General features: G+C 39.1%; 2 protein-coding genes and 1 pseudogene across 2 annotated transcripts; 1 reads left to right on the plus strand and 2 right to left on the minus strand.

The window, feature by feature from the left end:
* Positions 1 to 4,909: 4,909 nt before the first annotated feature.
* LOC143555289 (epoxide hydrolase 1-like) lies at positions 4,910 to 6,754 on the minus strand. The gene is made up of 3 exons (XM_077044868.1): positions 6,278 to 6,754; positions 5,941 to 6,185; positions 4,910 to 5,167 (listed from the first exon to the last, which is right to left on the minus strand). The coding sequence occupies exons 1-3, from the start codon at positions 6,752 to 6,754 to the stop codon at positions 4,921 to 4,923; spliced, it is 969 nt and encodes a 322-aa protein (XP_076900983.1). The 3' UTR covers positions 4,910 to 4,920.
* Positions 6,755 to 7,174: 420 nt separating this feature from the next.
* LOC143555279 (oxaloacetate tautomerase FAHD1, mitochondrial-like) lies at positions 7,175 to 10,050 on the plus strand (annotated as a pseudogene).
* Positions 10,051 to 18,188: 8,138 nt separating this feature from the next.
* LOC143555285 (epoxide hydrolase 1-like) lies at positions 18,189 to 20,018 on the minus strand. Its single transcript, XM_077044865.1, has 3 exons — positions 19,418 to 20,018; positions 19,084 to 19,331; positions 18,189 to 18,463 (listed from the first exon to the last, which is right to left on the minus strand). The coding sequence occupies exons 1-3, from the start codon at positions 19,892 to 19,894 to the stop codon at positions 18,217 to 18,219; spliced, it is 972 nt and encodes a 323-aa protein (XP_076900980.1). The 5' UTR covers positions 19,895 to 20,018; the 3' UTR covers positions 18,189 to 18,216.
* Between the last annotated feature and the right edge of the window lie 891 nt (positions 20,019 to 20,909).

The raw sequence follows: 20,909 nt of genomic DNA on the forward strand, positions 1-20,909 counted from the left end.
AAAGCGCCAAGATCGGGCTGGTCAGCAAGCGCGGCTATCTGCAAGTCACAAGGAACCGTATAAGTACCAAAGATTATGAAAATAAGTCAAGTAAACTCATTAAGGTTAAAATACCTGCTCAAGGATGGGAATTGGAGTATTCAAGTACTTCTCCCCCACCTCAGCCATGTCAGCGTAGACAGCGTCGAGCTGATAAGGGTAGTCGGATGGATTCTTCTTTAGCATGCCATATTCATAACCATCCTTAAACCCCTCAGCCCGACCCACCAAGCGCGACGCCGCATTACAGTCCATCACAAGGGTCTGAAACTCGTCTGAGTATTTCATGGCATAAGCGTAACGAGTCACACCCTGTGAAATCAGCCATTGACGGTCCTGCGCGAGGGAAGAAACAGACGTCTCAAGAGCAGGGATTTGAGAGTTTAATAACTTAACAGTTTCCTTGACTTGTTCTAGCTCTTCTTTGTCAGACGCTGCTGCCGCCAAGGCTTCATTCTTTTCCGCTCGCGCAGCATCGAGCTCTTTCTTCAGGCGCGCAACCTCAGTCTCCAATAAAGATTTTTCAGTATTAACCTGCGAAATAGTTTGGTCACGCGCCTCCACTGCCAACTCCAGGTCACGGGCTTGACGCGCGTACTTGGCCGCATCTGCCTCTGCCACTTGCGGTTTCTCCCGCGCAGCTTGCAGCTCAAGCCCGCGCTTCACAAAAGCAGCGTTGGAACTTGCCCGGTTCTCGCTAAGTTCTGCTTGGAGTTTCTCAGCTTTCTCTCGGGCATCAGAAAGATTCCAAGCAGAAATCTTAGCCTCTTGCTTGGCCTCCGCAAGGACATCACGTACCTTTATATAATCATTGCGAAGCTCTTGGGAGGCAGCAAAAAACGCAGACCCAGCAAAAAGGTGGTCATTAAGCAAATCCACGCGAGCGCGGTCCTCTTGAAACCTCCTTTCAGCTGGAGGAACAGAGTGAGCCCAAAAGTCTTCACATACGCCCAAGGATTGGAATGAGCTCTCTTCAGTGATATTCCAGCTCGGGCGGTATATGTGATCGGCTCCCTATAAACACAAAGCAACGCAAAGAAACGTTTTAGTTATCTAAACACTAACTTGGAAGTCTGCACAGCGGAGCAAAATAAACTTATACCTGAGGAGAACCGGCAGAAAGATTAGCGCCAGCTGATGAGCTCCTGCCTGCCCCATGAGAAAAAGGCTGCGCCACGAAATCTCGTGGCGCTATAGGACTTACGCGGCCACCATCAGAATTTTCAAAATTAACCTCCTCATCATCCTCTATAACAGGTCTCTTCTCCTGTGACTTGGAAGAATCAAAAATAGTCTCACGAGGAGGGCTGCGCGCAGGAGGAGGTGAGGGAGGTCTTGACGCTGTTAGAGCAGCGCGAAAAATAGTCTCCTGCTCCTTAGTGATCCCAATGAGGGGAGATTCAGTACTTGTTGGAGCAGGAGCAGAACTAACGGCGCCAGCGCTAGCAGTGCCACCAGCAGCTTGTGTGCCAGCTATAATTCCTATGAAAAAACCAACAAGGAGAAATGATTCATGACTTGAACTAAAGGAAAAAATCAGACAATCAAAGCGCAATAAATACCTTGGCGCACCGCAGTCCGCGAATTAAGCATCGCCATGAAGTCCATTTTCCCCCTTTTTGAGGGCAAAATAGAGGACTTCAAAACAACCTTCGGCATAGCCTTGGCACCTTGCTGCGCCTGAGGTTGAGCCACCAACGTTGCCGGCTCTACAAACATTTGAGTGAAAAAAGCTTCATTAATAACTCTATCGGAATCACGCTCATAAAACCACAAAATATAAACAAAGTATACCTGTTGGAGAAGACGAAACAGCAGGTGCAGCACCGCTTCCCTTGTCCACCGCGCGCAGAGATGAGGTGGCAGCACCATACCTCGTGTGGACTGGATGCCCACACCTTGAGGCAAAGAAGACGAGGAAAACTTGGAAGTAAAACCCTTGGTTTTCTCAAGTCCCTTCACTTGAGTAGGAGGAAGATTCTGGGCAACAAAGGCATCATCTTTTTTCTGTTTTTTACTGGCCCCTGCGCCAGTCTTGCTTTTAGCCTTCCGCTTGAGTTTTCGCGCTTCAGCTTCTTCCTCCTCCCTTTCCTCTTCCACAGGCTCCAACTCATAATTAGCGAGCGCATCTACAATACGCGCAACAGAAATTTTAAAACCAAATTTGGTATTCTAAGGGCCTAAACACAAATACAAGGGCTTACCAGGCGCATCGCTGTCAAAGCAAAATTCTAAGTCGACAGGGATGAACATATCATCGAAGCGATCAGGGAAAGCAACTTCCCCAGCGTTCAGGGCGACAGAGCCACCTTCTGTATGCTCGTCATAGGCGGCGTGGATGTATTCTTTGCTTTCTGCATAAAACAAGACAAGTGATATCAGCAAAACGAATTATACTCGCTCAAAATTAATGCAATGAACAAACAACCCACCTGAGCCATCAACATGGATGACAGGCTCAGTCTCGCTGTCAGTCCACCTCTTGCTCATACCAACCCCCACCAACGCTTCCTCGCAAATATTCTTGGCGGGGGATGATTCAGCAGTTAATTTTTTAACCCACTCGCCAGATGGATTCTTAAGAACGTCATCATCCGCGGGCGCGGAAGTAATCGCGCGCACGGTCATACGAATGGGAATAACACCAGCCTTGATATAAAAGAATTTTTCAGCCCAGTCATGAAGGCTTTTGAAGGCAACAGTGCAGCACTTAACCTTCTGACTGCGCGGTGTGAATGAGAACCAAGAATCTTGGATTTTCGGCTTATAAAAATATTGAAAGCGCCGAGGGGTGGGCTCCTCGCGCTGAGCTTTGCACATGAACTCAAAATGAGTCATGCGCACTAATCCACAGGGATGGACTTGAGATATATGAATCCCGTAAAATTGGAGGAGCGCACCTATAAACCTCGTCATCGGAAGACGAAGATTACAGTGGGTGAAAAAGTGAGAATATAAAGAGATATAGCCGGCGGGAGGATCCGCCGCCGTTTGCCCGGTCGCCGGGAGCAGACAACCATACTCAGGGAGAAAACCCTGAGAGGCGACGAGATTATCAAAATCAGGTTGTTTCAACTTGCAGGGAATCTCATCCCATCTCTTCACCGCCTTGTTCTTCCCTCCCTCCTCCGACGAGGCCTCGGCAACCCGAGTACCCTTGCCGGTTTTCTTCAAAGTAGACATAACAACTGATTTTACACGGCCTTTACTAGGGGAAATTGTGGTGTCTGGGTTATCAGACATACAATTGCGAATCGAACAATATGGTTACTTTAAGCACGGAATTCAGGGACAAAGACGAAAGCTCTTAATCGGAATATAAATGATAGGTAAAAGCTCTGAAAATGACAATGGAGATGAAGAAAAAACCGTTCAAAAGGTTTGGTTTTATAGGCCCAGGAGAGAGAGAGAGAGAGACAAGTAATAATCAGATCTACGCTCACGCGCCCCCACTCGCAGGCGTAGGTCAACATAAGCGTGACACGTGTTCCTGACACTGTATGAGGAGACGTGAAAAGCCACTGTAGCACCTCTAGCACACGAAAGGTCTGACACATAACGTCTCCATCTCTGATGCATGTCAACACCAACCAACCACGTGCATTGACGATTCGTTTTAACCAAAGGGATGGAATTCCGCACAACGCGCGTACAAGAAAAGAAAAAGAAAAAACAAGCCCTATTGAAAAAGCAAATTATTAAGTCTAATATCTATCTTACCTCGCTCGCGCGAGACAAGACACACATTAGACTGGGGGGGCTTGAAGGGGTATGCACCCGCCTTAACATCGAGCGGGGCGGGTCAACCCACAAGATATAGACAAGAGGCTTGAAAACCTATGCGCAAGCGCATGGATGTCATGAAGACACAAAGCCAAAACCTATGCGCAAGCGCATGAAACATCTGCGCGTGGCGCATATCACATATGCACACAACACACACATTTAGTGTGAGAATAAAGAGAAGACCCTGCGCAACCCCGGGATAGGCGCATAAAGGCCGCGCGTAAGCGACACACAACAAATGAGACAATAGTCTAATCCAAATCAGGATAAGGACAACCATGATTGTACTCATTAGACAACCTTCCAGAAGGTATCTTTTAAGGAATAAAGAATGTGCTGATGTTGACAGCTGCCAATGAAGGGTGGACAACTCAGCAAAGCCCATGTGCCACCACGTGATGGCACATGGGTCAGGTGAAAGACCTTGGTCAGAGAATAATCAATGAAAAAGCACCAGGTGTCCTAAGTACACGTGGCGCGAAGCAACAGGAGGAGGCCAAAAAGGCCCCAATTGGGTCTGAGCCAAATCATTGGAAACCCTAATACTATAAATACCACACCACCTCCACAGTTGGAGGCAGGGAAGAAAATATATTCTAAGTCCTTTACTCATTTTCAGATTCTGATTATCCTCTCCTACAATATCTGATTCTCACACCGGAGGGTTACCCCAAAGAGGATCCCTCTGTCCCTTTCTGAGGGGTAAGCTCATGGTACTGTTCGTTTTGTAGGTGGAAGAACTCGTATCTCGGAAAACCATCGGTGATATAGCACACTCGTACCCGAGGAACGTTGATCGTATACAGGTAAGTCGATACACGCTTCTTCAGTTATATTATACAAGAACTACATAAATCATTATATTTAATTCCAATTTCTATAATGCTCCCATGGTCATCAAACATAACTTATAAACTCTAATTTGAAAACTTGTTTATGTAACAAAACGATATTCTAAACTGAAATTACCGCATTCACAATGAACGAGCCAAGGACAAACGTAGCTAACACCACCTAAATCGTAAGAACACCTCAACAAACATAAGTCACTTATTTGTTACTTATGGAAGCTATCATAAGCATTTGAGACTGAAATTAGAATTTCTTTATAAAGTCGATTATGTGTTTATTGATCTCATCGGGCTTCTCTTGGTTGATGAAGTGGGCTGCACCTTCAATCACCACAACTTCTTCCAGCAATGGAACATCCTTCTTAAACTGGCCATTGTTTACGTAGTCCTTGACACCTGGCATATGATAGCCAACGTCCATGTCCCCGGTCACAAATTTTGTTGGCACCATAACTTTTGCACCTCTCCATGCTGAAGTCAGTTCCCAGCTCCTACGGTCATGTTACCAACATCAAATATATCTTTTGTACATACATACATGTTGGTGATTTTATTGTCATCAAGAAAACATGATTTACTTAAAACCAAAGGGAAATAAAATTAAATTTTGACACGAGTTAGGAGATGCAAAGTAAGTCTAGGTTGTTACTATTCTTGTTTCATGCACTAGCGGATCCAGTGGGTTCAAGGGGGTAACGCCCTTCTTAACAATTGTCATAAAAAAGCCTCAAAATATGATTTAAATTTAGGTCTCCACATTTGTTGAGCCGGCCCTGTCCTTAGCAAAGGGCAACGTCGTTGGTGGGTGTCTCATAAAGTTTCATGGAAACGACCACCGGTGGCAAGTAAGGTTGGCTATTACTGGTCAATGAAAACTTGGTCGGTACCTCGGTGGTAAGTTACTATTGATGACTAGTAATTTGGAGAAGTGGTAATTAAGCATCAATGGTAACGTGGTCATGAGTTACCGCTGACTAACAGAGCTTTCGTTCATGGGTTATTCACATGTATAAACGGTTCTATTGTCGATAATGATAATTGTCAACTGCTAACCATCAACTTAGCAATTGTGATGATTTGTTTCTCATACAAGAGGTCTTTGATCTAGTTTTGGTACAAATAACGCATGTTGCATATTTGTTCTTGTATATTAATCTATAAATATACAATTATCATGTTGGACTATCAAAGAACCATAGAATTAAATATATCAATTTGAAATTGTCTGCCACAATTCAGAGGAATCTTTTAATTAGTTACTTACAAATGAAGAGCTCGATAATAGTTGATTCCACCGGTAATTCCCGCCTTTTTGTGCTGGCTAGCAAAGTACTCGATGTCTTCTTCCGACAACCAAGGTGGTAAGGTTACCGGGACATCAGGCGGTGAATGCAGAAATCCTTTACCTTTCGGGAAAAAAAGTTGTCCCGGATCTCGTAATGTCAAAAACTTTTTCATGAATGTTTGGTAACTCATTTTTGCAAACTCAGCCTCAATTTCACTTGGTTTCTACACCGATAAATACACACCAATAGTTAAAAAAAGAACTAAATTTCACTTGTTCAACAAATCATATGAATAATAATAATAACTGATGATACCTGAAACCTGGCCATGTAGTGATCATCTCCGTACTCTTGTCTTAGCAAGTCTGCCATATCTCCATTTGGGTTCCAAGGAAAAAATACTACGCCAAGGCTGACGAAAGCTTTGACTCTATCGGGCCGAAACATGCACAGGTGCCAAGCAATGTAAGCTCCCCAGTCATGACCCACAACAAAAACCTTTTCACCTTCGTCTGTGATGGCATCAAGTAGCCCAATCAGGTCGCCCACCACATGAGGGACGGTGAACTTGGTGTGGTCGTTGACCGGTGCACCCGTAGTCTGACCATAGCCACGAAGGTCTGGTGCCACGGCTCGGTAACCATGGTCCGCCAAATACACAATCTGGTGGCGCCAGGAGTACCAGAGCTCAGGAAAACCATGGAGGAGCAATACTATTGGACCTTGACCCTTTTTGGTTACGTGCATGTTTAGGCCATTGACATGTATGAACTTGTGTTGTATCCCCTCCATCTTCTTATCGTGATTGGTCTGGTCAGGTCAGGTCAGGCTTAATTTATATGTTGGTTGAGTGAAGATATATAATGCTTTCACATTTGTTAATTTGTTACACGTATCAACAGTCTTTCCACGTGTCCCTGTGTGTCACCTTTCTTTTTGTTACTTACAGATTTCTCTTTATTCATCCCCTTTATCATGCATATCATAGAATATCATATCATATCATATCATCAAACCTTCACTTGGCTGATTGGTGGTTCTCGATGTGTCAAGGAGGTGTGCAGCAGCAGGTGGTCCGGCGAGGTAGTGATTGATAATCTTCCCCGTTTCTACCTGGCCATTCCATCGTCACAATATAAAATCACGTACGTGGTCTTCCAATCTAAAACTTGATTGCAATTGCAGGCTGAAAAAAAAATATGTTAGCTCAAGATGTTCCTGAAGCAACCGCTGGATCATGAGGTGGAATATCTTGGCGGTTGTTATTAGTAAGAAAGCTCGTGATGTTCCTGAATCAACTGCCATGGATTACATCGGAGTGTCTTCGTTAAGGGTTTAGGGCTAGTCGAAACCGAACCTTGTATGTTTGTGTTTTTGCAAAGTTTATACTTGTGTTTCTAGATTTGAACATTTACTTTCATGCTTCAATCTCTGTAACTACGAGCTTGGAACTGGCATATTTCTAGCTTATGTTTTTGAAATATATATTCACAATATACAAGTTAAATAGCCAAAGGCATGATGTTATTATACATGGCATACTCACCTTTTCATTGGCATATTTTACATACCAATCTGCAGGTCTACCATTGACTATTGCTAAAGGACAGGACGCTTTTACACCAATCAGCTCCATTGTAAGAATTATGAACTTTTATTGAATTTTGTTACTCAAATTTTGTTTATTTTGTCTTTTTATGTTATTATAAATCTGTTGCAGCTATCCTTATCAAGGGTGCCGGATCCTCATAGCTTGGAATTGTGGTTAAATTAAGGCACAACATTTTATTAATTAAGCTGTAGCACTGCTTTTACAATTTACATATAATAAAAAAAACAGTGTTTTTTTTTCTTAATCCAAATTAATGTTTTACTCATCAGGTATTCAAGATCCCGTATTTGATTAGTCATATTAGTAGTATTATGACACTTCCAGAAGGCAATATTATACTAACAGGTATCTAATAAACTGTTTTTGTGACAGTATATTCATACCATTATTCTAATGTGGTTGAATATATATGATGAGCGTTGGGCAGGTCAAAGTTGGTCAAAAGATTGAAGCTGGCATAACAGGTCTGCTGGATGTGCACTTTGATGTTGGAAGACGTCAAAAGTCGTTATAGAAGTCCCGAGTTGAAAGTTGAAACTCGTTTTCGAGCGTGTATGGTTGTCTGAATTTGGCTCTATTGTGTAAGTTTTTTAAACGTAACATCAACAGTAACATTTGCCTGCAGCATTCTAAATTTGGATGATAATAATCCCTTGAAATACTTGAGAATAAGCATTTAGTTGCTTCAAAATAAATTATATAAGAACCAGAGAAACCATAATATAACTCAATTATAACGCAATAATGCTGATATGTCCTATCAACATATTTAATTCCAAATTCTATATTGCTCATATGGTTATCAAACATAATTTAAAAACTCTAATTTGAAAAATTGTTTATGTAACAAACAGTATTCTAAACCGAAATTCCCGCATCCACAATGAATGAGTGACAAACGTAGCTAACGACACCCACATCTTAAAAAACCCAAAGACCTCAAGAAACATAAGTCACTTATTTTTTTTACTTATGGAAGATATCATAAGCATTTGAAACCGAAATTAGAATTTCTGTATAAAGTCGATTATGTGTTTATTGATCTCATCAGGCTTCTCTTGATTGATGAAGTGGGCTGCACCTTCCATCACCACAACTTCTTCCAGCAATGGAGCATCCTTCTTAAAAACCCGCCATTGTTTATGTAGTCCTTGACACGTGGCATATTATAAGCAACGTCCATGTCTCCGTCACAAATTTTGTCGGCACCCTAACTTTAGCACCCATCCATACTGAAGTCAGTTCCCAGCTCCTCCGGTCATGTTTACCAAAATCAAATATATAATGGATTATTTCTTTTATACCGACATACATGTTGGTGATTTTAGTGTCATCAAGAAAAATATTGGGTAATTAAGAAAAATATGTCTCCAGTGGAGTATCGTAGTATCCTTAAGTATCGCCTTATGATTCCTCTATTTCCGGTTGATGAGATATGTCATGTTTGTCGTAAAGCGTGTTTAGACTCATATGGGGAGCATGCGGTGCACTGTAAAGAGCTCCCGGGGTTCAAGTACCGACACGATCTGGTTAGGGATGTGCTCTTTGATATATTCAGGCGAGCTGGAATTTCTGTTAAGAAAGAAGCACCTGTGAATTTCCTGACTGACCCGTCGGAGGGAAGATCATCTCTTCGACCGGCTGACATTTTGGTGTTTGGATGGATAGGAGGGAAACACGTGTGTGTGGATTTAACAGGGGTTTCTCCTTTGGTGGGCTTAGGGAGTAGTGGTTTCGCGGTCGGTCAAGCCGCATTAAAAGTTGCTTCAGGTAAGGTGGCAAAACATGAAAAGGCGTGTCTTGACAACCAACATGTATTTATTCCTTTTGCTTTTGACACTTTTGGTTTCCTCGTGCCTGAAGCTGTGGAGCTACTTACCCGTGTTCAGCGGGTCATGCATAGTAATGTTATGACTCCAAGATCAGCAAATATAGTTTTTAAAAGATTGAGTTTTGCGATTCAAAAAGGGGTAGCGGCGCAACTTGTTGTCCGCTTGCCTTCTGTTTCGATGTAATCCAAAAGGTCTTTAAAGATTATACTAAAATATATTAAGATATACTTAAGACCAAAGGGAAATATGATTGGAGGATGCACACTCTTCTGCTTGTTCTTATTTTCATAGGAATGTAAGAGTTATTCAAGCACTAACGGATTCCCCAAAGCTAACATTTATATTTTATACCATTATTTTCGGATATAGATGATGAGCAGGAACACCAAAAGGTGTCGGGCCGGTCAAAGTCGGTCTAAAGATTGAAGCGGGCACTACTGGTCTCTTAGATGTGAACTTTGATGTTGGAAGGCGTCCTAAATCAATATAGAACTCCCGAGTTGAAAGGCTAAACACGTTTACGAGCGCGCTTGGTTGTCTGCATTTGACTTAATTGTGTAAGTTTTTTGAACATAACTTCAACAGTTGCATTTGCTTTTAGCATTCTAAATTCGGATGATAATAATTAACAAGCCCTTGAAGCATTTGAGAATAAGTATTTAGTTGCTACAAAATATATAATGGACGTGTTTGACGAGATCAGACATGATTCTTGGCATATTAATTTCTTTCCTCACATATTGGCTTCCATACTTAAGTTTTAGGAGAAAAACCTAAACGGTTAGAATATAGTCATTGACTATAGTAAGAAAATAGTTTGCTCTTGTGAAGGATGGTGTTCGATACTTGCCCCACACGTCACAATGTATTAATTCAAAACAATTACTAGTGTTTGTAGTACTAATTGAAAAAGGCAGTCTAGCAAATTTCGCTTTAATACAAGAATCACAAACGCCCTTTGAATTCAAAGGAACATCTTTAATAAAACTTGCATTGGACAGTTTAGAGATAGACACGTGACCTAATCTCTTATGCCACGCGTTAGTCGTTGCCACCATAACTTGCCTTTTTTGCTTCTATCATCCCCATCTTGTATAAACCTTTGATGCATTCACTAGCTCCAATCAATCCCCTTGAACTCAAGTCATGCATGACAAAGACACTTGGAACAAATGTCACAGCACATTGTAGATCATTTGCTAACTTACTAACCGATAGTAAATTGCATTTAACATCCGGAACATGTAAAACATTTTTAATGGTCATTCCATTTGGCAAGGTGTAATCGCCACAACCTTCTCGTTGCATCATTTGGTATTGTGACCGGAGGCTTATGATTCTTTCTTGCTAGATTCTCGAGAAGAAACCTATCATAAGTGAAGTGTTTAGTAGCACCCGGATCAATAACCCATGTACCATCCAGGCCAACGCTACCTGCCATATTAGCGGTCGATGTATCTTCTTCCTCGCTAGTTTCCTTCTGGTTCTCAAAGAAATTTATAAATTGCTTATATTGTAAGCAACTGTAAGCAAGGCATTTGAATCAACTGTAAGCAAGATCAACGACCCACCCGAGTGGAACATATTAGGAAACCTATTTGCGCTGTGAAGCACCGCCTCTGCCTCACTCAGGATCCCCACCCCGAATTGAAAATCACCAAGGTATTTTGCCATCTCTTTCCCAACACTCCTCATAGCCACCTTAGATACAAGCTTTCTCCAAATCGCTTCTACGACAATAGGCCTAACCCATTGTCAAGCTCAAGCAACATTGTTAAAAGGGCAAAAGCCACAAACTCCACCAAAACTCCGGGGCATCTCCCGCCCAACCACAAGTTTACCACATCAGTGATAGCCTTAAGCAACCCCACAACAATCGATGATCCTTCCCCACATAGGGCATCTAAAATATGTTGGGCCCTCAGCGCATCTATCCCACAAGAAGACCCTTTGGGGAAAGATTTAATACACCCTAGAACACTTTTGAGGTCCACGACCAAAAGGGGCTCCTAGAGTAAGGCATCAGACAAGGTAAGCGGGGACAAGATAATGCTTTCATAGTAGCATCGCCAAGAGAAGTAACATCCGAAGAGCACAAAACTTTAATTGCGGCCATGAAGTGCCCATCTGCAACTTTCTGAATTCAATGCTTAGCAATGAGGCCATCCTTAGAATAGTCACCCTCCAAGGAGGCCTCATCGGGCCGCGAGTTCACATTCGTTGGTTGGTTAAAGAGCGACGATATAAGTTCAATACACCCACTTCCTTTCCCCCAAGCAACCAAGGCCAGCTGAATAGACAGCCACTGCAAGAACTTCCTATTCCCCGACCTACGTTCTTGTCGGTTAGAAGGCCTGAAAACCTGCAATTTGCAACTTGGTAATATCAAAAGTCTAGCCCGTGCCTCAACATACTACGGTATGGACGCCACCTTACATAATGCAACAGTTAAGGCCCTGGAAAATGCCATGCGGCAACTATGAGAGATGCTCTTGACCGTCTTTAACGGAAGGGCAAAAATACGGTCAAGGAGTGCCACTTCCATAACAATCTCACCTATAACAGCTACATCTAATGCAAGCTGCGGTCTAGGGATCCCCACAATGAAGTCTTCAATCCTTCCCGTATCCACCTTGAACTTAGTTACCTTGTCAATATGGCGGCATGCCACAGCAACAAAAAGATCTCAATCCGCGGATATCGCTTCCCGCATAGCCCATTTCTGCTCATCCGAACATAGGTGTAGCCTGTTAATACGTGCCACCAACCTTGAGATCCCCGTGGATTCAGCCAACCCATCTGGGCAACAATGGAATCCCTTAAAAGGGCATTTGAGGAACTGCCAAAAGGGAAACGAGCCATTGACTTGAAATGGATCTAAAAATCAAGTACAAACCAAGTGAAGAAATAGAATGGTATAAAGCATGTTAAAGATATGGAAAGAATTGTGAGGATTCAGAGGAATGGCTATTGACTTTAACAAATTTACATAGATTTGGAAGAATATCTTTGAGATTTGGTGGAGTCTTCCAAGTAAAAGATGATATTTTATTTTAATATATATACGTACTAGCTTTAGAACCCGTGCATTACACAGGATTTGTCAAGGTGCAAATTAATACAATATTGCTTGAACTAAAAAAACTAAATGCTAAACATAAAACATAATTATGTAAAAAATGTATTATAAATATATTCAAATATATATACTACAAGTACTAAAAAGTTTAGAATTTACAAATTTGGGAAAAGTAAAAAGGATTACTTTGTAACTTCTTGAAGAAAATTGTCATAAGCATGAAACTAAAGTACATTTTCTGTATATGTAGTTAGTCTCTCAAAAGTAAACATTCCGTTAAATAAAATAAGCTACCAAAAGGACTAATGATTCTAACCACACAATGCATTTTCTTTGGCATTGGGTAAAACATACATTTTTTTATTGTGTATTGTTAATAAAATAAGTTGTAAGATAACGCAAATATAAAGTTCAATATTAAAGCAACATATGAATGCACGAAGTTGACTTACAAGATGTGGCAAGTTTATATGTTTCAAATTTATAAATAATTACACTTCAATCTCATCAGAGTTAGAACCCCAATTGCCACGTCCAGTGCCTTCACATTTTTACCCATTATTGTAAGCCATAAGTCATAAAAAAATATGACAATTTATTATTATTTTTTTAGCAATTTAGTATAAAAGTTACAAAAGAGCTCACCCGTGGCCAATGCCACTATGACGTTAAAGTTTTAAAAGTTTGAAAACAAAAGAAGTTCATTATGAGTCCATTGAAACATTGATTTTCGTTGGAATGTTTGATATGTGATTGCATAATAAATCAAAAGAAGAGACTTGAATAGAAAAAATTACAATAATGAAGGTGTAATACACTTGACATAATCTAGAAGACATTGATCAATTGCAATAGTAATATTTTCAATTAAAATTGTATATTGATATATATAAGGCGGATTAGAGAATAGTATGTAAAAACAATTCGGATTTTGTTATATGAGATAAATATTAGGTTAATTAGCTATTAATATCACACTGCCCATCCATCAGGAGAAGGGAATGATGAGGTGATGGGAGTGGGACGACTTCGTCCATCCTTGAAGAAGATTACAGAATATTTTTATGATTTCTTTATCGAAAGTCTTCAAATCAGTAAGGCTTTGTTTTGTTTTACCCAACTATTAATTTTTTGCTTAAAAGAATTCTAAAGTGCACTACAAAAAAAATGTCATTTAGTGGCACATATTTTTAATGTCATTTATCTTTTGTGTTATTATTTTAGGTTTTAGTGGCACTGCGTATGTCGCATTTTCTTGGCACACACTGTTAGTGACATTTAGCATTTGTGTCACTAAAATTTAGGCTTTAGTGACACTTTGCGTATGCTAGATTTGCTTGGTCACACTTTTAGTGGCTTTTAGTATTTGTGTCACTAAAATTTTGATATTTAATGACACTAGTTACATTTAACATTTGTGTCATGTAAATTTACGGTTGTTTTTTTTAATGTCATTGTTATAGAATAGTACTTATATTGGCCATGTGACCACAATGGTAATTTCTCTTTTCATAAAGCATGTGCATTATTCTGAGAGGAGAAATATTCAGGTTCTGTTTAGGCTTTACGGGCTTTGCGACACGGAAAATGAGACAACCGAGCATATTCTGTTAGGGTGCTCGGTGTCTTTGGCTGTGTGGGATTTTGTTAGATTGTGGTGTAAAGTTCTACCTATCTTTGCAATCTCGATTAAAGATTTATTGAAGATTTACATTCATTCGGGCTTGGGGAAAAAGGAGAAGATAGTCTTCCAAGGTATTGTTATTATTACTTGTTGGAGGATACGGAAAGCTAGGAATGAAAGAATTTTTCAAGGAAAAGAGATTAAGATCGAAGACATCATAGGAGATATAAAATCTTTTGGCTTTTTTTGTTTTTTTTTTGTTTTTTTTTTGTTTTTTTTAATGTCATTGTTATAGAATAGTACTTATATTGGCCATGTGACCACAACGGTAATTTCTCTTTTCATAAAGCACGTGCATTATCAATATCTACCAACATTTTGTCTTGTATCAAGCGATTGCCATGTTTCATAAATAAAAGTATAAAACTTAGAATTTATAAATTTTTAAAATGCATGTGATTTATATACAGCAACATATATGCGTAGAAATTGAAAAAAAATTAGAGTTTTGAGAATGGATTAAACCTGCATGAAATGTTCAGGGGAGTAAAAAGAAAAACTGAAACCGCTGGTGACAATATGGTTTTAGCATATTGATGAATATTTGTTAATACAGTTTATTTATTATGTTTTGAAAAAAAAAGCTTTAAGCGATGGCCCAGAGTGTCTTGTGAATTTGGTCGGTTAGTTGGGTTGCCCTCCACAATGGAGGTGTAGGTTCAATTCTCATGTGAGCCATTCTTATAGACATCTGGGTAAAGGGACGGAATCAGGGTTTTATCCTGGGCTCGAACCCGACATAGGAGAGGGTTTACCGAATCTATCCGGTTCTCGTGCATCAGAAGGTATGGTCTTATGACGGTCGAGGAGTCGACCTTGGACATAGCACTAAGGCATAGGTTTAAAAAAAAAATTGGTGGCCCTATGCCCAACGACCACGTGTTTCTCCCCGCCATTCTTCTTATCACGATCAGTTTGTGATCCTCATAATCCTAATTATCATGTTCGCATACACGATATACAATGAATTAAGATCTCATAATTCGATCAGTGATCAATCTGAACATATTTAAGAAGAAACCCACCCCCAAAGGTGCCCTAGACGATTAATTGCTTTTAGACGATTCCTAGTTCATATACTTCATCGATTTATGTTTTATTGCCAAAATTCACATGTTCAAATCTGTTAATTGCCACAAGTGATCTCCATTTTTAGGCATTTCGTGCATTAAGTTGACTTTTAGCCATAATCAAAACTAACATTTGCAATCCTAATCTTTGTTGACTGCCAAAATATTAATAGAATAGAATTAAATGTTATTTGCTGCTTTCTGCATGTTGCTTGATCTACTACAATAACTGATATGAATGCAAATTTGTTTGTTAGAACTAGTATTTTAATTGTATTAATTTATATTACCATACTGGTAAGAAAGTGAGATGCCATGCTTTCTGATTGAAGTTGTGCTTCTTGTAATTACAAGATATGTTAATTTAATGACTCTTTTTATTGCAAACAGATAGGAACCATCAGGTATCAATTTTTATCAGGAGCGCGAAAGAGACCACTTCTCTCAGGTTATAGCAGAAGGCTTCACTAGTTATTGCAAAAGAAAGAGGTAATATTTTTCACCAAAATAAGTCATATGTGCAACTTAAATACATAATATACTTACTTAGCTTTTATTTGCTTATATCTTGATAATGTACCTTACAAAACTTATTATTTACTTATATCTTTGTATGAAATTGCCGGTGTAACTCTATAATCTATATCTAGACTTAACAGCACCCCAAACATTGATGATTGAGCTAATAACATATGTAAGTGTAATTCACCATTAAAATCTTTTTTTCTGTGTCAGGTGTACGGTACAATGCGAAGATTCAAGTTACTATAGACTGACACGAATGGTATGCTACATTCGCTTCAAAACTATGCCCTTGTTGCATTTGACCCATGAATTCCCAAAAGTTCTGGGTTTGAGTCCAAAGAACTACAAAAAAAAAAAATTCCTTCTAAAATATAGATGAATTTTAGATTGATAGTCACTCGGTAAAGTGCTAGTGTTAGAATTTTAGGTTTTTAGTTTTTAAGTTACTTCAACTAGGTCATGTGGTGTGGTGGGGTGGTCTAAAGGGCGTAGATCATGTCATGAAGATGCTACCTCGTTTAGAGCATGGTTCCACATACCAACGACGTGAAAGCTGCCCCATCATCGCTACTATTTTTATATTTTTGTCTTACAATAAATAAAATATAATAATAATCAAAGCTAAAACAAAAAATATAATATACAATAAAATAAATATATAATAATGATAACAATAATAGTAACAACAATAATAGTAACTAGCATCGCTTGTTGTAAAGTGTGTGTTAGGCCCCATTTTGTGTATTAAGTCTTTTGTATCGTCGTGCTATGCACGCTTGTATGTTATCGTCTTTTTCATTAACTTGTATGTTTTGGGCTTAAGACCACTTGTAAACAAAGCTCATTTGGGCCCAAGTAAATAAAGAATGGTGCATGAGACTTACACTATAAATAGAGCAAGTATCTTATGCATACAACAACCTTTCATATACTTGCAATCTTATCTTCTCAACAACTCTCCTACTCTCTCTTATACTTCCATTTTCGAAAATAACAAACTCCAAACAAGATCCGAGATCTCGGTTCTTCTAGTGTGATTTCCGCTAGCACTAGTTGAGATTGATCCAAGAATATTTGTTGTTTGATCCAGTGTCGGGATCTACAATTGGTATCAAAGCTTTTTGCTTTACTAGTTGAGGTTTTCGGGTCACAACCTTGGATTTTGGCCTTGTTTGTGAGTTTTAAGGCGTGTTCTTGTGAAAACAAAGTGTTTACGGGTTTTAGTAAGATCTTAGTGTGCTACGGGTTGGTTAAAATTGTTCAAAAGTGTTTGAATCGCTCTAGTGGTGTTAAGTTGTTCTTGAAAAGTGTACTTTCTGTTTAGACTGGAAAAGTTGTTAAAAAGGTCGTACAAAACAATCTCCACGAAGATATGGCCTTCCCAAAAGGTTTATTCGCATTGCATTGAAATCAATTGGCATCGCACAAAGCAATCGCATCGCCTAAGAAAACCATTCGCATCGCAGTTGCTTCAATTCGCATCGCATTTAAAATTTTCAATCGCTTCACATTTGGATTTCAAATCGCATCGCATTTGAAATCTAATCGCACTTTGAAAATTTCAAATCGCTTTTGAAACAACTCGCATCACATTTACAAAACCAATCGCATCGCATTCTATGCGATTAGTTTCTGACCGAAACCAATCGCATCCCATACTGTGCCATTTTTTTTAAAGCTTTCTAATTGCATTTCCTGTGCGATCCGATTACTTTGGACTTGGTATTTTTAACTGTTTTGGAGACTGTTTGAGATCACAATCTGTTTTGGAGACTTGATTTTTAGAAGCAATCAAAAGGCCGATCACTTGTTTTTACTCAAAGAAAAGGGAACCTTTACCGTCACGCTCATTTATGTGGATGATGTCATCACCACATGATATAAAGAAAATCCAAGAAACCAAAGACTTTCTTCACAAAGAATTTCAAATATATTGATCAAAAACTGATGTATCGTTCATTAAAAAAGACCCATTATATAATCAAAAGGTCAAAACATAAATATGGAAAAAAAAATTGTTAAGGCAATAATCAAAGAGTGAAATATGGAAGCCGATATGTGAGGAAAGAAATATGCCAAGAATCACGTCTGATCTCGTCAATTACGTCCATTAATATATTTTACAAGAACCACATAAATCAAAATATAACCTAATAATGTTGATATGGTATCTATCTACATATTTAGTTCCCAATTTTATATTGTTCCTATGTTCATCAAACTTAATATTTAAAAACTATAATTTGAAACCTTATTTAAGCAACAAACAATATTAATATTCCAAACAGGAATTAACACATCCACAGTGAATGAGTCAATGAATGAGTCAAGGGCAAACGTAGCTAACGACACCCAAATCTTAAAAAACCCAAAGATCTCAAGAAACACAAGTCACTTACTTATATCATAAAAGAAATCTTCATTTATTAATCATAAGCATTTGAAACCGAAATTAGAACTTCTGTATAAAGTCGATTATGTGTTTGTTGATCTCATCAGCCTTTTCCTGGTTAATGAAGTGGGCTACACCTTCCATCACCACAACTTCTTCCAGCAATGGAACATCCTTCTTAAAACCACCATTGTTTATGTAGTCCTTGACACCCGGCATGTTATAGGCAACATCCATGTCTCCAGCCACAAATTTTGTTGGGACCATAACTTTAGCACCCCTCAATGCTGAAGTCAGTTCCCAGCTCCTGCAGTCATGTAATCAAAATCAAACACATAATGCCCAGTTTTAGTATTAGTGCATGATATTAACTTTATAGCCGGGATAGGCTCAAGAATAAATATTGACTTGAGTTAGGAGGCGTGAACTGTGTGAAGTACACTTATTTCAAGCAGCATCCCCTTAGCCAGAGGGCAACACCGTTGTTGGCGTCTCGATCACAAAGTTTTATGGAAATGACCTTTAGTAGGAATGATTATAAATAGTAACTTGATATTGATCATAAGTGGCAATTGTGATCAACAATTCGGAAGTTATTATCAGAGTAGTGGTAACCAAGCATCGGTTGTAACTTGGTCATCAATTGCAATTGAGTTATTTATTGTTGATGATAGAGGTTCAACTCATGATATTCCCACAAATGTTACTGTCCAATTATGAACAGTTATAACTGCTAAACGTTGGGTAATTTTGTTTTGGTAGATACATTCATAAGCTTATGCATATTCATTGTTGTACTACCCGTTGAATTATCAGATTGAACTTTCGAAGTACCTCGTAATCTTCCAATATGACAATGTCCAACACGATTCAGAGAGTTATTCAGCCCCCATGACTCCCTAAACTTGTATTTAATTTGTTACTTACAAATGAAGAGCTCGGTAATAGTTGATTCCACCGGTAAGTCCACCAGCTTTCTCATGTTGGCTAGCATAGTATTCGATGTCTTCTTCTGACAACCAAGGTGGTAAGGTCACCGGGACGCCAGGTGGCGAATGTAAAAATCCTTTACCTTTAGGGAAAAGAAGTGGCCCCGGATCTCGTAATGTCAAGAACTTTTTCATGAAAGTTTGGTAACTCATTTTAGCAAACTCAGCTTCAATTTCACCCGGTTTCTACACCAATAGTCATTAGAAACCAAAGTTTACTTAGTCAACAAATCATTAGAACAACAACAACAATAATTAATAATAACTGATACCTGAAATCTGGTCATGTAGTGATCATCTCCATACTCGAGTCTTAGCAACTGAGCCAGGTCTCCATTTGGGTTCCAGGGAAGAAACACTACGCTAAGGTTAACCAAAGCCTTGACTTTATCTGGCCTTAACATGCACAAGTACCAAGCAATAAGCGCACCCCAGTCGTTACCCACAACAAAAACCTTTTCATCTTCGTTTGTGATTGCGTCAAGTAGCCCAATCAGGTCGCCCACCACATGAGGAATGGTGAACTTGGTGTGGTCGTTGACCGGCGCACCAGTAGTCTGGCCATACCCACGAAGGTCTGGTGCCACTGCTCGGTAGCCATGGTCCGCCAGATACACAATCTGGTGGCGCCAAGAGTACCAGAGCTCGGGGAATCCGTGGATGAACAAGACTACCGGGCCTTCACCCTTTTCGGCTACGTGCATGTTTAGCCCATTGACTTGTATGGTCTTATGCTGTATACCCTCCATCTTCTTGTTTTTAGGTAAAAAATTTGAACATTTTGCTCCATGTGATTCACCTCAGGTTTTATGCATTACTTGAATGAAGATTATGCCTCCACGTCATGGTACCATGAAAGAAGACAAAGGCAGCATTGGTTTATAGAAATGGGAGTATGCACGCGAAATTCTAAACAACACAATCGGCCACATGGCAAAAGGCAATTAAAAAGAAAGGAGCCTTTTTGGATTCAATTGTTTGTTTGATTAATTTAATCAGTTTTCTTTCCATTGGGTTTAATTTACGGAGTAATTATGAATTCGTTAATTAACTAAAATGGGATGAACAATTTAAACAAATTCATGTCTATATCATTTCCTATCTAGCTAAGACCATCTTAGTTGAACTGGTTGTTTGCTAAATCAGAACCTGTGCTGATTGCTTTTCTTTCCAACTGTTTTAAAACTAAAAAGTAATTCATTTATGCAATTGTTTCACTAGCGCTTTTGAAAGATCGCTTGACATCCTTTGTCCACTTAGATTAATATTAGAGTAAACAAACAAACAAAAAGTGTAATATTGACCACATGTTTTTTGTGGATACGATACTTATTTACTTTAGCTATATAGCTTATTAGGTTTTTGAATGACTAAAACGACGGTCATCGATCGAAGGGTTCACTTTCATTATTGAATAATGATTCATAGCGTACAATACTTGAGATCTAAACGATCTCTTAAATAAGAAAGATAACAAACTGGAAACAAAAACTCCTAAAGACTAGGTAAATATAATGTTAGACAAACGGCTTTGTTTTGAATAAAATTAAAGCGTAATGTGGAAGACTTGGTTGATAAAAACATGCATGTGCATGAGTAACTTGTGCTGCAAATGGAGTTAGGATCATTTTTTTGTAACATTCGGGGCAATTTATTAAGCAAACATCATGAAAATAAAAACTTATTTATAATATTATAGAAATATTCGTTTGGTTATTTATACTTATGAATTATAATAATTTCCATTACATGGAAGGACATGTG

Source organism: Bidens hawaiensis, unplaced genomic scaffold, assembly GCF_021521415.1.
Source record: "Bidens hawaiensis isolate Kalapana, Puna unplaced genomic scaffold, B.hawaiensis_p1.1 tig00018033_1, whole genome shotgun sequence".
Taxonomy (NCBI): Eukaryota; Viridiplantae; Streptophyta; class Magnoliopsida; order Asterales; family Asteraceae; genus Bidens; species Bidens hawaiensis.

Excerpts from the sequence above, each read along its gene's own strand:
- LOC143555285 (XM_077044865.1), bottom strand. The coding sequence starts at position 19,894 with ATGGAGGGTATACAGCATAAGACCATACAAGTCAATGGGCTAAACATG. Across the intron at positions 19,332-19,417 it reads ACTACATGACCAGATTTCAG|AAACCGGGTGAAATTGAAGC; the intron begins GTATCAGTTATT and ends CTATTGGTGTAG. Across the intron at positions 18,464-19,083 it reads TATTACCGAGCTCTTCATTT|GAGCTGGGAACTGACTTCAG; the intron begins GTAAGTAACAAA and ends ACATGACTGCAG.
- LOC143555289 (XM_077044868.1), bottom strand. The coding sequence starts at position 6,754 with ATGGAGGGGATACAACACAAGTTCATACATGTCAATGGCCTAAACATG. Across the intron at positions 6,186-6,277 it reads ACTACATGGCCAGGTTTCAG|AAACCAAGTGAAATTGAGGC; the intron begins GTATCATCAGTT and ends TTATCGGTGTAG. Across the intron at positions 5,168-5,940 it reads TATTATCGAGCTCTTCATTT|GAGCTGGGAACTGACTTCAG; the intron begins GTAAGTAACTAA and ends ACATGACCGTAG.